The sequence below is a fragment of the Hyperolius riggenbachi genome, chromosome 2 (genome assembly GCF_040937935.1).
Source record: "Hyperolius riggenbachi isolate aHypRig1 chromosome 2, aHypRig1.pri, whole genome shotgun sequence".
Classification (NCBI taxonomy): domain Eukaryota; kingdom Metazoa; phylum Chordata; class Amphibia; order Anura; family Hyperoliidae; genus Hyperolius; species Hyperolius riggenbachi.
The window spans coordinates 300,847,899-300,863,488 of NC_090647.1; the positions used below are offsets into that span (position 1 = coordinate 300,847,899).

General features: G+C 39.8%; 1 protein-coding gene across 4 annotated transcripts in view; it reads right to left on the bottom strand.

Moving 5' to 3' along the window:
• Nucleotides 1-293: 293 nt before the first annotated feature.
• FHL3 (four and a half LIM domains 3) overlaps nt 294-15,590 on the bottom strand; it is a 90,788-nt gene continuing 75,491 nt past the window's right edge. For all 4 annotated transcript variants that reach the window (XM_068269035.1, XM_068269036.1, XM_068269037.1 and 1 more), the window contains 3 exons: nt 8,673-8,842; nt 7,926-8,112; nt 294-4,208 (listed from right to left, as the gene is read on the bottom strand). In XM_068269035.1, coding sequence (XP_068125136.1) covers nt 4,057-4,208; nt 7,926-8,112; nt 8,673-8,842 — 509 coding nt within the window. In that variant the 3' untranslated portion in view covers nt 294-4,056. The remainder of the gene's footprint in view (nt 4,209-7,925; nt 8,113-8,672; nt 8,843-15,590) is intronic.

Here is a 15,590-nt window from a genome sequence, read left to right on the forward strand (position 1 = left end):
TCTTAATGTTTTATTTCTTAGCTGTGCTACACATACAAATCATAATATCATCATTTTTTTTTCGCTTCAGTGTCTCTTTAAACAGTACAAAGCAGAGTTACTTTTATGTAACGTTCTTTTGGCTTTTTACCCTGTTGAGTGTCTTTATTAAAGCTTATTCTATGACTGTGATGTCTGGCATTGCCTATGGAAGTGGTAAAGTAACCAGTAAAAGAAGACAGAGTGCTACCATGTGGAAAATTGCTGAAAAAAATATCACAGGATATCTTGTTTGGTAAACTCAGCTGAAATTCTTTATTACATACAATTTAAAGAAATATAAAGATCTTCCTAAAAATATTATACAAAAAAAAAAACGTACACAAAAACTTTGATTATTGCTCTTTTCAAAACTCTGAAAACTCTGATAAGCCTGCATCAAAGTTCCTATGACAAAATACAGACACATGCTATAAGAAAACAAACTAAACATGCATAGTATTAATTGTGGAGACTTGAGGGCCCTTGCTATGGTAGAGGCCCTAAGCATTGCTCTACAATACTTCATGACTTCTACTTACGGTGTAAAAAGTTGTCTTGTTTACGGTACACCTTCTTAGATACATGTGTTAGAACAATGCATTGCACACGTTGTCCAAAAGTGTTAAGGTGACAGCATGTTGGAAAAACACATTCATCTACAATGTAAATACCTGTGTTGGTATACATCAATGTGTAGCGGTATAACACAGCACGGAAAGTGTGAACAAGGCTTAAGGGTCAATATAATAATTAGGTTACTAGGTAAAGCTTACATGTGTATATTACAGGATATAACATTGTGAGAGCAAATCAAAAGTGCATACCAAATGTATTGTGGCTACATGCAGCAATATTAAAACTATGGCACAGGATACAGAAGAAAAGCACGGTGTCATTGTATCAGTTAATTCAGTTTGATTGGTTCATTTCATAATACTGGAATTCTTTCTGTGCTTTCATTCTTAAAAAGTATTGCAATTAATTTAAAAACAGTTGTTGGTGTACATCAAATAATCATTCTCTTTTTGGTTTAGGCCACTTCCCCACACTCTCGCTTTTTGCCACCATTTGACACAATGCGAGGCGACGCGATCCGCTGGGACATCAGAAGTGCGTAGACTGCTCTATCTGATGTCCCTAACCATTGGTTGTGATTAACCGCAGAATCCTAACAAATGGCTGTTGATGAAAATACTCAAACGCATTGCGGTTTCCGTTCATTGGAATCACACTTCTAATTTTCTTTGTGTTCCAGTGGAGAAGGGGCCAGACCTTAAAAATTCAATGGCATATCAAGGTGCTGCAGAATCTTTACTCTGCTATGAGTGGTCATTCCCTTTCTTCGCTGAACCCGCTAGCAACCACTATTATACAAACAAATCTCTGCTCTTGCTGTGAGTATTGGTACAGGATTCATGAGTGGGCCTCTGATGATGGACTCCTAAGGAATAGCAAAAGTGATGTTAAAACATCATGAATGTCAGTGCAACCAGCTACAGTCTATCACCTTTAACTTGGTTTACCACATGAGTTCCAGAGACCTGTGGTAGCTGATAACAATAGGCGGCATGTTAGGATAGTGAGTAATGCATTCTGTTGCTATGGAAGGGGAGGAGGGCTGGTGGAACGGTATAAAGCAGGTGGGGTGAGTGGGAAAAACAATGCCTTCAGCCAGTGCTTTTCCAAGACTATATGCCAGGCTAATCAGTAGCCAAGGCACCGAGGGTGGTCGAGGCCGTTGTGCAAACCCTAGATTCTCGGCAGAGGCAGCCGCAATGGGTCAAGGCAGAGACAAATAGACAAGTAATGTGAAAGCTGTCATTCACTTTACTTTTCTACTTATCTTTGACTTCAACCTCAAAAAGTATGACATGAAAAGTTATGTATAATATTAGTAAAGAGTAAAGGAAAAAAAGCATCTGGTTAAAGATTATAAGACTTCCCCACTGCCCCAATATATAAAAATGTTTTATTTGAGGCTGTCACTTCTCACTCTAGGAAAGATTTTCCACTTCCTGTCTAAACAGGAAATGATGGAAAGCAATACAAGCACACAGTTCTAACCTCTTACCACACTATCCTAAACTAGATCATTATTTTTTTCTGCAACTGGGATTTATTAGTTAAAAAACAAATGCTCTGGGATTTAAATCCAAGCATCCTAGCAAAAAATAAGCATGCGAGGGTTTGTTTGTTAAAGAAAAAAGTTTTTCTTCCTGCTTCCCAAGAATTTTTAAAGAGTCACCCACAATGTTCTGCTTCTTAATTCCCAAGTCAGGACATTAGATATATGCACGTATATGGCTTGTTTACTGGCAGAATATACCTTCTTTATTTTCTCTGCACAACACATTGAACCTGAATGTTAACATTTATGAACCAATATTTTATCAAAGGTGCCTATAATTTCTGATCATGTCATGCTTTCAGATGCAATCAGTTATATAAGGCTGTTATTTGTATAACTTACTGCATATGGCAGCATACATAATCCACTGGAATCCATTTCAGCTATATATTTTTGCTTTTGTTGACATTATCACATATATAGTACACTGGGACAAGTTGTAGTTTTGTATTCTTATACATATACAGTATGTGGTATGGGTGGTATAGGTATACTTGGTATAGATGGGTTCTCCATAGGTATATTAAACTATTAGTGCATTTAATTGAATGCTTTGATTGGTTAAACATCCTCTGTAAAGCATCAAAGTGCGTAACTTTGCAAGGGTTGGCTGAAAGTATTAATATCCACTGACATCAGCACCCCAAACACAGTAGGAGACTGAGTCTGTTTGAAGCTGGCAGCATTTAAATAAGCATGTCTGACTATAAATACCTCTGAGAGAAGCATGAAGACTCGCTGACCTCACAGTAATCTGACAGACTTTTGGAACAGCAGTGCAAATACATTCACCACTATTTTGAATTAATCCACAAGATTAATTATGACACTTGGATAAAACTTTTCACATACTGTAGGTATAACTATTTTTACATGCAGAGTTTATTGGCTAGTCAGTGTAGCCATTTTTATTTATCTGTTTAGAAGTATGTTCACTGCTACTGTTGATAAGGCAGAAGTAGTCATATCAATCATGTGGTGATGACAGTGAAGCTCATCAGTGTAACAACTGGATACTTTCAGTGACTGATACTATATTCAGCACTTTATATTTGGCTTCAATAGAGCGTCTGCACTGTGTTTTTATAACTGTTGGGCACATGAATGAATTTTCTATATAAAGTTTTTGGCTAGTGATCAGTCCTCCAATCACATACATTCCAAGTTTGCCTTTATAAAACGTTAGCACAATAACACGCTAACTATATGTTCTTGCGAAGTAAGTTTTATTGCCAAGATGCCAGCAGCTTCTATCAGGGTACTTTGCCTAGGCTAAGATTGTAATCATTGACACTGAAAAAGAAGCATTGTGGGACTATGATGGTATCTGTAACATGCAGAATATGTAAGCAAAGGAACATGCAAAATGCTTAGAGGTAAAAGTGAGTGTATTTTAGGATATGCAGGCATTATGGTGGGATATTAAATGAACAGATTTTCTTAAATGGTATGTTTTTTAGATATATTTTTAAAACAGAAAAAAAAATCTGAATACAGCACAGGCATGTAACCACATGCCATTTTATATATATATAGATGTAGGATTTTTTTGCCACTTGAAATAGAGGTGAAAATGCGTTAGTCTTTTTTTCCCCCCAACAAAAACAGCTTGGTTTTTGAATCACTAGATAATACATTACATTCTGCATGCTTACCGGAAAACAACAATCATTCATTGCACCGTACAAAACAGATACTCCTATAAAGTCCAGGCAGCAACAGGCAACACACAAATGCAAAACAGAATAAAAAAAATAATAAAAAAAAACCGCAATGCATAGTACATGAAAAGATTGTGCATAGTTTAGAAGCCTGTACAGGATTTTCTTTTCAGCTGTTCTGAAGTCTACATTGCTTCACGGGGTTATGCAGGACCCTGATAACACAGGACTCTGGTAAATGGGGGTTTAAAGATCGCTGTTGCAGTCACGACACAGAATATCATCATTGTCTGGAATAAAGCCCTTCCCCACCAATGAACACGAGCAACGGGAGCAGTTGAAGCAGCTGTGATGCCAGTGTCTGTCTTCAAATGACACATACTTTCCGCCTCCAAAACCTGAGAGAAAAACAAAACAGAATTACTGGTAATCTATATCTCTATGAATGACTCAGAAGTCTTAATTTACTGAGGTTGTCCAGGGCTGAATAACATAAATAATACTACAAAACCTTATTAAGATGTACTAAAAATGAATTGTTATTTTTTGTCAATTTGTATGTCAGCTGCTTAACCAACCTTTCAGCAATTCACTCACATGTCCAATATGACCAGGGTGACATTTGCAGACCTTCACCACGTAAAACGTTCCAAAAAATCCAGACAAAGAATACAGTATCCCTCGCACTCTCCTAGGATCGCCAGGCCAGGAAAATGCTAGACAAGCAAACCCACAGTACAGAAGATCCACCCAATGGCTTGAGAGCTGCATCTTGATCTCAGTACTAGACTTTGAGTTATTTGTCTGTCTGTTCACCACCCATTTTTCTATTCAAGCTGAACTCTGGGCAACAATTCAAACACATGTACCCGTACCTCAATATTTTAAAGCCATCTAACAAAGCTGACTTTTTCTGTCTCACAAGCCTTGATATAAGAATCAAGTAAAAAAAAGTCTATTAAAAACACAGGTACCCCTGGTTTGAAATGTGAATTTATATTGGTGAGACATGTCCTGTCTCACCATCCCCCATGCTCTAGATGATTGGTGCTAGCTATAGCATGGGGGATGGGTGTGTGTTTGTGTGTGGTGGTGGTGGTGGTGGGGGGGGGGGGGGGGGGGGGCTGGGGGGTTATAGTTATGCCATTGAGTGTGATATACATTTTATAGCAACTACCCCAGCTGCTGTAATGAGGTCTTGTACATTAAAAAGTCATTTAACTTATTTTCTTCCATTTCAGTGTCTTTTAAGTAAAGGAATCTGAGAAGAGTCATCACAGGGAAGTGACTTTTCTTACAGATGAGTTGGTATACTTTAAGCAACCAATCAATTAAAAATGACAGAATAGGGATAACAACTGCAGATACAACTTGGTTGTCTTTTGCCTCTGTTCTGTCATGTCCATGTAAGCCATCTGAAATAGACTCTAGCTCCTCCAGAGACCAGTGCTAGGTACGGTAATTCTCTCTGCTAATCTCGTTTGTGAAACTATGTAGATGGATGAAATGACGTTCTTACGTGTAAGCGATAACTATTAAAGACACTAGAACATTGGACAGCCATGGGGACAACATGAGAGAGCGCTCAACACATTCAGCAGATCTCAGCTGAAGGACGTGGACATTGATCTGGCAAGTTTTCTCATGTGGAGATGTGAGTGGAGATAAATTTGAACTTGTGTTTTGGTAGGAGATCAGAGAAACATGTACATGTCCCTGTTGTTAACTGAAGAGTGAAGTCTGTACGTCGATGATTTATAAACACCTCATGGAATCGAATTGGTTTATCTATACAAATCTGATAAAGTGCCAGAACATAAGCCAGAGATTTTCAATGAGATTGAATTTTTTGCAGGTTTGCATGCTCTTTGGAAGTCTGCCAAAGAAATGCTATAGATCCAGCTTTGTTTGGCTGAATTCAAAACTGTATGAACTTTGGAATATTTGGATGTTACTGACTATCGCTAATTCTGGCACATCATGCGTTAACCTTTTGCTTCCTGTTTGCGTACTTATAGTACGCTAACAGGAAAAAAATTACACCTACATACATTTATTTTAATAAAAAGACCCACACTATTTTAATAAAAACACACACACAATTTCAAATTAATACCTTACCTTCCCATGCTATTCGATAATTATGCAAATTTAAAATTTTGCATTAAAAAAACACATAAATAGTTACCTTAGGGCCTGAACTTTTTTAATATGTACAGTACAGACCAAAAGTTTGGACACACCTTCTCATTCAAAGAGTTCTTTATTTTTATGACTACCTATGAACATTGTAGATTCACACTGAAGGCATCCAAACTATTAATTAACACATGTGGAAGTATAGTACATAACCAAAAAGTGTGAAACAGCTGAAAATATGTCATATTCTAAGTTCTTCGAAGTAGCCACCTTTTGCTTTGATTACTGCTTTGCAGACTCTTGGCATTCTCTTGATGAGCTTCAAGAGGTAGTCACCTGAAATGGTTTTCACTTCACAGGTGTGCCCTGTCAGGTTTAATAAGTGGGATTTCTTGCCTTATAAATGGGGTTGGGACCATCAGTTGCGTTGTGGAGAAGTCAGTAGGATACACAGCTGATAGTCCTACTGAATAGACTGTTAGAATTTGTATTATGGAAAGAAAAAAAGCAGCTAAGTAAAGGAAAACGAGTGACCATCATTATTTTAAGAAATGAAGGTCAGTCAGCCCGAAAAATTGGGAAAACTTTGAAAGTGTCCCTAAGTGCAGTCTCAAAAACCATCAAACGCTACAAAGAAACTGGCTCACATGCGTACCGCCCCAGGAAAGGAAGACCAAGAGTCACATCTGCTGCGGAGGATAAGTTCATCCGAGTCACCAGCCTCAGAAATCGCAGGTTAACAGCAGCTCAGATTAGAGACCAGGTCAATGCCACACAGAGTTCTAGCAGCAGACACATCTTTAGAACAACTGCTAAGTGGAGACTGTGTGAATCAGGCATTCATGGTAGAATTTCTGCTAGGAAACAACTGCTAAGGACAGGCAACAAGCAGAAGAGATTTGTTTGGGCTAAAGAACACAAGTAATGGACATTAGACCAGTGGAAATCTGTACTTTGGTCTGATGAGTCCAAATGGTCTCTACATGCCTGGTTCCCACCGTGAAGCATGGAGGAGGACGTGTTTATAGTCATGAAAATAAAGAAAACTCTTTGAATGAGAAGGCGTGGCCAAACTTTTGGTCTGTACTGTATGTCAAGAGGGTATTTTACTGTTAATTTTGAAAATATGAGCTTGTAAATAGTGATGGACAAAAAAGCTGAAAGAAAATGCACTTTTATTTCCAAATAAAATATTGGCGCCATACATTGTAGTAGAGAAATATTTTAAATGTTACAATAACCGGAACAAATGGGAAAATAAAATGTGTGGGTTTTAATTACAGTAGCATGTTTTTTTTTAATTATAATGGACGAAAACTGAGAAAAAATGAATATTTTCCATTTTTTTCTTATTTTTCCTGTTAAAATGCATTTGGAATAAAATAATTCTTAGCAAAATGCACTACCCAAATAAATCCTAATTGGTGATGAAAAAACAAGATATAGAACGTGTTGTTGTGATAAGTAGTAATAAAGTTATAGGCAAATGAATGGAAGGAGCACTGAAAGGTGAAAATTGCTCTGGTACAGTAGATGAAAACCCCCTCAGTAGTGAAGTGCTTACAGAAAGTATAAATAATCTGGATGCAACATGACAGATTTCTAGAAACTAAAGAAAAATGTATCAATGGCAACATGTCATTTTTCTGGTAAAGGTTGGATGATGAAATATGGCTCCTGAATTGCAACTATCAGAAGCAGAAGGTCTATAGAGTGGTTAATCCCAGAGCCTCTCCAAATGAAGCCAGAAGACTGTCAGAAGAGAACCAGCAACCGCAGGACATGGAGAGTTACTGTTGAAGGGGCTTAATACTCTTGATGAATATGTTAACACTGCTGTCATTAAATCAACGATGATTATTGTCTTTGTGGAAAATGTGAATAAAAATCTATTGAAAAAGGGAGTCACTGTTTGGATAATAGTATTACGTCTTCAAAAATCAGGTGATTTCTATAGCCACTGAAGTGATAATTACCTGTGATAGGTTTAGTACAACCAAAACACTTCTTGGCATATAGGTTCCCAAAGCACTTGATGCAGTACGGCTTCTCATCCTGAGAGGTGAACTGAGTCCCGGCTAGCTGGGTCTTGCAACCCGTGCAGACGAAACATTCTTTGTGCCACGGCTCATCCCGATACGTCACTCCACCTTTGTTCAGAGTCTGCAAGGATGAATTTTATATTAAAAAGGTTTAATATCAGGTGTTTTACTCTTAAGAACCAAAGCCTGGTACACACTTACAATTATGATTAGCCAATCACTGACCAATTTTACCAACTTCAAGTAGTATGGGGGTCAAAAGATATTGAATACTTTTAGCAGATTGTTAAGGTAAACCCTCATACTTCATGGAGGCGGTAAAATTGGTCAGTGATTGGCCAATTATAATTGAAAGTGTGTACCAGGCTTTAGTGATATTCCACAAGGCATCCCCTTACTGGAAACTATATAATCTGGCTCCCAGTCTTGATGCCCCCAAAAGCCCACTCACATGAAAGTTTAAGTTAAGGTCAGTTGACACTGTCAATTTCTTTGAAATACAAAGCTTTTATCTAATTTAAAGTTATTATAGTCATCTTTTCAGTCATGGCTACAGCCGGGTATGAATATCTAAATACATCAAATTATACTTCTAAATCCATGGTAAAAGTCCACAACTTGCTGGATGGAAAATTATTTGGTGACTTACAGAAACAAAAAATGTCAATTTTCTTCACGTACCTTTTTACAATGTGTGCATCGTGGTGCAAACTTGTTCTCATAGCAGGGGATGCAGTAATTTTCCTGGTTATCTGGTATGAAAGAGCGAGATCCGATTGGCTGCTTGCAGCTGTTACAGATGAAGCAATGTTCATGCCAGGTCTGTCCATTGTATTCCAATTTGCGAGAGCCTACAACAAGAAAACAATGCCCAATGTGTCAGTGTGACCAATTAACCACTTCACCACTGAGGGGTTTTACCCCCTGACCACCAGAGCAATTTTCACCTTTCAGCGCTCCTTCCATTCATTTGTCTATAACTTTATCATTACTTATCACAATTAAACAAACTATATCTTGTTTTTACCACCACCAATTAGGCTTTCTTTAGGTGGGACATTATGCCAAGAATTATTTTATTCTAAATGTGTTTTAATGGGAAAATAGGAAAAATGTGGGAAAAAATTCATTATTTTTCAGTTTTCGGCCATTATAGTTTTTAAATAATGCATGCTACTGTAATTAAAACCCATGAAATGTATTTGGCCTTTTGTCCCAGTTATAAAACCGTTTAAATTATGTCCCTATCACAATGTTTGGTGCCAATATTTTATTTGGAAATAAAGGTGCATTTTTTCAGTTTTGCGTCCATCCCTAATTACAAGCACATAGTTTCTAATGTATCAGTGTTGTACCCTCCTGACATAAATATTTAAAAAGTGCAGTCCCTAAGGTAACTATTTATGTATTTTTTTAATTGTAAATTTTTTAATTTTTTTTTAATTACAAAAAAAAAAAATGGGAGTGTGGGAGGTAATGAGTTAATATTTTGTGTAAAAGTAATTTATTTGTATGTGAAAAATGTTTAGGGTGTAGTTTTACTATTTGGCCACAAGATGGCCACAGTAACTTTTTGTTTAATGCGACCTCCAAGCGTCCTTCCGGACTCTTGGAGGAAGTACTAGGAGGCTGGGTAAGTGTTTTGTTTTTTCACAATGATCGCGCTGCTCATCGGAGAGCAGCGGATCATTGCGGGGCTTAGATCAACGAACGGGAATGGATTTTCCCGTTCATTGATCTCCCGGCGAGCGGCGTGTTTACGAGCGGCCGGCGGCGTGTTTACGAGCGGGAGCGCGGGCAGCGGAAAGTACGGATTTCTCCGTCCCTGGGGGTTAAAGGATGGAAAAAGGGACGGAGAAATTCGTACGGGCGGGGGTAAAGTGGTTAAATACATTTGCTGGATTAAAGACGTAACTCACAAATGGCCCAATAAAATGTCATGAATACCTTATCCCGTTATTGTGCACAAATATCTCCCAGCTGCTAACCTGCAAGCTTTGCTCAGCAACTAAAGTGGCTTTATCGACATACTGTCCCTTATTCAATTCACTTTGGGCCCAATCCAATTCACTTTTTTTACCCAATGTTCTCCTTGGTGATACTTACACATCTTATCGATAAAATTCCCTTTAAAGTGTAACTGTCGGGCATAAAATCAAAAATCAATTCTTTATTTTTATCTAGTAAACAAGTAATAAGGCTGCTAACCAGGCAATCCAAAAGTTAAAAATCACTATTATATTTCTTCTTGATAAATGATCATTCTCCTGATTAACTAAGGTAGGAGAGTAGCAGGGAGTCAGTGTGATCCAGCAAGCCTAAACTGGATTTATTAAATCCATCAATCATGGGTGATATCAAAACATAGTAAGGTTTGATAAAAGGTTAGTGAAGTCATCAGTGAGAATTTTTTGTAATAAATCCAAGCTGTCCTGGATTCTGTAGAAAACATGGTAGTCGTGCACATGTGATGTTTCACTTACCTTCAGCAATACTCACTATAATTTGATATATGGCACAAGTGAGGGTTGTAAATCCATCCCTTGTATTGGTTAATGTTTAATGATTTTAGTCCATGTTTGTTAGATCACACTGGTACTTTCCACTCTTTAGTGCTCTTGAAGTTATTGTAACCAGTGGCGTAGCAATAGGTGATGCAGAGGTTGGGCTAGAGGGGCCTGAGGGGGCCCTCCCTCAACAGCAGTATTAGCTCTCTATTGATCCTGTGCTAATAATAATCACTTTTATAGATGTTTTGAATAGTAGTTATCATTAACAAACAGTTCCACATCCCCTTCTTGCACCTCTGACACTGTAGTTGCTATTGGCAGGCTTTGGTGCGCCGTATCAAGTGTTATGTATAGAATGCTTGGGGGGGCCCAATGTAAAACCTGCACTGGGGCCCATAGCTCCTTAGCTACGGCACTGATTGTAGCTGCTTATAACACTGTCCAGTAATTGGAAAGCATAAATCTACATTCACAGAAAAGGAATCTCAGACACTCTTCTGTTTATATAAGCTCTAGATTGGAGTCACATACAAAAAGCAATGATGCAGAGATAATTTCTTCATTTCAGTTTTGCCTTACAGATTTTTCCAACATTACATCATGCACTTTTATATGCATCATTATTTCACTATAGCATCATAATCTGCAGCTACAAGTCTTGTGACATAATGCAGAAAGCGTTACCTAAGTGTTCCAGTGTTTTGGTACCCCACCCTGCATAACCTCATCAACAATAGGCCCATTCTGAACAGCAGATAAAAGTTTATCGTTCCTCGTTTCCTGTTTTAGCAAACTTTCTCCATCTTCTGTGAACTCTCTGTTCAGGAGAACAAAATTATCTCTTTTCTAGGAAAAGTCTACAAGAGCTTTAGGTATTTTAAATATTTATAGCCTGAAGAATCCTTTAATCCTAATGCTCTTGTCCCAAGAAGACTTTTCACTAATTTAAATCAGTTGCAGAGCCAAGACAGAAACTGAACATTGCTTCACTTAAATCCACAGAAGAGTAACACAGCTTTGATAGGAACCAGAGGACAACACAGAGCATGACTTAATTATCTGGCAATACAGCCCATCCTCTCCTAATTTGTATTCTAATCGCTTTAAATACAGAATAGTAAACTATAACATGAAGATCGAAATCTTACTTGTCCCACAATATGGTCTTCACAGAGGGAACATTTATCTACATCCCAGAAGTAAACAGTGCAGACTATATTTAAGCTTTTCAGGCACTGATAAACAGCTAATATGTGTACAACCTTTACCATAGCTCGGAATAGAATACAACATGTTTGTTTTAAAATTATTTTTATTAAAGGCAAAAGAATATAAAGTTCATTGTGGCAAACATTGGTCTTAAAGTGTACCAGGGCAAACCTCAGGTACAAAAACACATCCTTACCTAAGAAGACAGAAACTTCTAAAGCAGTGTTCCTCAACTCTGTCCTCAAGGTCCACCAACAGTGCATGTTTTGTATAATTCCACAGAGGTAATTAATCAGCTCTGCTGCAACACTAATGACTCCACCTGTGAATGTTTGTGGTTTCCTGCAAAACGTACTGTTGGTGGGCCTTGAGGACAGGGTTGGGGAACTCTACTATAGAGGTTTCCCACGCCGTCCTCTGGTCGCTCGTTGTCAAGTGAATCCCCTCAAAGAATTCCAACCAAGGGTACGGCCGTGCCTTCACACTAAGCTGGAGCCGCTCACGCATGAGCGCCTCTGAGTTACCTCACAAGTGCAGCAGTGCTCATGTGGGTTCAGCAAGGTCATGCTCGTGCCAGAGGAGGAGCATGGCCCCAATGTTCTGGAGGTTCCCAGGGAGTGGTGGAGGACAAGAGGACTGCGTGGAAAGCCTCTGGAGGATCCAAAGGCTTCCCTATCCTTAGGTAAGTATTTGATTTTTCACCTGGAGGTTTGCCTCGGGTTTGCTTTAAGCCTTTCATACACTGGCAGACTTTCTCCTGACTTGCCCAAAAGATACTGTAGATATCTCTCTGACATCTGATCGGAGAGGGATCTATTGCTACCACACACTGCAGTGTCTGTACCCGGTGACCTGGGAGATCAGAAGAGAACGCAGTAGGAAGTGTGCTGACTGGATAAATGAGTGTGACTTCTCTCCGCTGCGCTAATACTCTGCAGGTGCTTCTGGGTGGAACAGTATTAGCAGAATGGACACTTCGTGCCCTCACTGACTCTAGCTGTATCTATTTTATCATTCCAGATATTTTCACCTCTCAGGGTGCCTATTGACAGTCTGTTTCACATGCTTAATATGCATATTTTCCCAAGAAATCTGTGCACACTAAAAGGTAACTGCTGGATTGTGTTTTTTACAGCCAGATGTTATCTAATGCTTGGATTTCACAGAAGTGGGTGCTGAAATTCTCAGTGTGCTGGAACATCTATTCTGCTAGGCATGGGCACCCAGCTGGCACTACCAGTGCTAATGCACGTTAGCTAAATATCAATTTATCAAAATAGCGCTGCAATTATCAAATGTATACAGTTCAAAATTACACCAATAACCCGAACAGTTCAATCCTAGTAAATGGTGCAATCCTGGTAAATAGTCTCTGGGTGTGCGCTTTTCTATGGGGTGTAGAAAGTCCCTTCTGTGAAATCTTTTTATGTAGATAGCGCTCCACAGTATTGATGATTAGGAGATAGAAAAAGCCCCCTTTGGGACCGCACTCACCCTCTTAGGTGGACCACTATTAAATTGGTCATTAGCGTCTCAGCAATCATCCAGGTGGAAATTGATGAAGCCCTCTGTTCGTTGTCTGGATAAGGATGTTGGGATCCCCAATGTAGTTAGATGTCTCCACTTCTGGTTAGACCTCCGCACTCCTCACAGAGGATACTGAACTTCAAGATACCTCACAGAGGAATAAAGTGGACCATAGCGTAATTCCGTATAAAATATGACAATTTATTTTTTAAAAACATACTCACAAACGTGAATTGGGTACAGGCGTTTAGAGTTAGTAACGGGCTCTCCCCCGTGCCTCCCGGGTAAGGCCTAAAGAGGTGGTCCGTTCCGCTCGGTATCCGCTAGCTGATCCCACTCTAAGGTGTTCTTTCCTGGTTGTCCTGTGGCTCCACCCGACGCGTTTCGAGGACACGGGCAGCGGTGCAGAAGGCTTCTGCACCGCCTGCACTGCCCGTGTCCTCGACGCGTTTCGAGGACACGGGCAGCGGTGCAGAAGGCTTCTGGAGAAGCCTTCTGCACCGCTGCCCGTGTCCTCGAAACGCGTCGGGTGGAGCCACAGGACAACCAGGAAAGAACACCTTAGAGTGGGATCAGCTAGCGGATACCGAGCGGAACGGACCACCTCTTTAGGCCTTACCCGGGAGGCACGGGGGAGAGCCCGTTACTAACTCTAAACGCCTGTACCCAATTCACGTTTGTGAGTATGTTTTTAAAAAATAAATTGTCATATTTTATACGGAATTACGCTATGGTCCACTTTATTCCTCTGTGAGGTATCTTGAAGTTCAGTATCCTCTGTGAGGAGTGCGGAGGTCTAACCAGAAGTGGAGACATCTAACTACATTGGGGATCCCAACATCCTTATCCAGACAACGAACAGAGGGCTTCATCAATTTCCACCTGGATGATTGCTGAGACGCTAATGACCAATCTAATAGTGGTCCACCTAAGAGGGTGAGTGCGGTCCCAAAGGGGGCTTTTTCTATCTCCTAATCATCAATACTGTGGAGCGCTATCTACATAAAAAGATTACGTTAGCTAAATAGGATGGGGAAATAATTAAAGGTATGAATCAGCATATAGGGCCCCGGTGGTCAGGATGATAAAGAGACCTCACAACTACTATTAATCACAGGAGGCCCTCTGTAGATGGACTTAATGCTGACACATAAGCCACCCAGACACAACCACTAAGGACCATTTGGGTGAAAGCCAGCGTGCTATGGTGACAGTGATATACTCTCAACATCTGGAATTGCTTTTGTGACAGTTTTCTGGGTAGACATATTTAAAATCTTATCAGTGTGTTTACTGTCAAATGCCTGAGGCAATGAAAGGATCCTTTCAATGACTCATATGTCTGTTCTTTACAGGAATGATGTCAGAGGCCCCAGGATGTCAAGTGGCAGACATTTTCCAACATCCTGGAAGATTTGTTTTCAGCACAGCTACGGTTTTCATTGCTCAAGAATGCTTGCTCAATGACTACCCAGATGTCTAATGCTATAATCTTCCCTGTGGTCCTTGACCACGGCAGCTCCCCTTTGTGAATCTCTCCACTGGCTTCCTATCCAGTCCAGAATCAGATTCAAGATACTGTGTCTGGCCTACAAATCTGTCCACAAAACCTGCCCAACCTACATTTCCAATCTTACCCAGAGGTACACACCTAGCTGCTCCTCCAATGAACTTCGTCTGACTGCCGCCCCTTCCCCCACCCCGCATCACCCAGTCCCATGCACGCCTCCAGGACTTCTCAAGAGCTGCTCCAGCACTATGGAACCCCCTACTGCCCCCAGAAGGGTTTCCCTCTCCTTCACCATCTTCAAGAAGGCCCTCAAAACTCACCTTTTCACTCTGGCCTACCTCCCTCACTAGTGCTCTAAACCCGCAGCTGAACTCTGGTCCACTACCTTTCGTGTCCCTACCTCTCCCTTATGATTGTAAGCCCTTGGGCAGGGTCCTCCTCCTTATGTCTCCTACCTGTTCATGCACCTCCATTACTGTACACCCATCCTAATGGATCTGAGTGAACTCTTGAGTGAACCCGACTTGCCTAATCTCCATGCTCCCATCCAGTGATTGACTAAGCATTACCTTGTACTCATACTGTGCTGCATGATCTGGTTTGCATGTATTCCTGTATTGTCTTCTTGCTGTATGACACCCCTAAATACTGTCTGTAACCTTAACTAATGTCCAGCCCTGCGTAATAAGTTGGCACTTTATAAATACAATAAATAAATAAAAGTGATGTCTACTGACAAAACGCATTAATGGAATAGAGACTTTATGTAAAATTATATATTGACATTTATAGGAGATCTGCAAAATTGTATTTCTAGACAGAAAGATCAAATTAAGCTCTAGA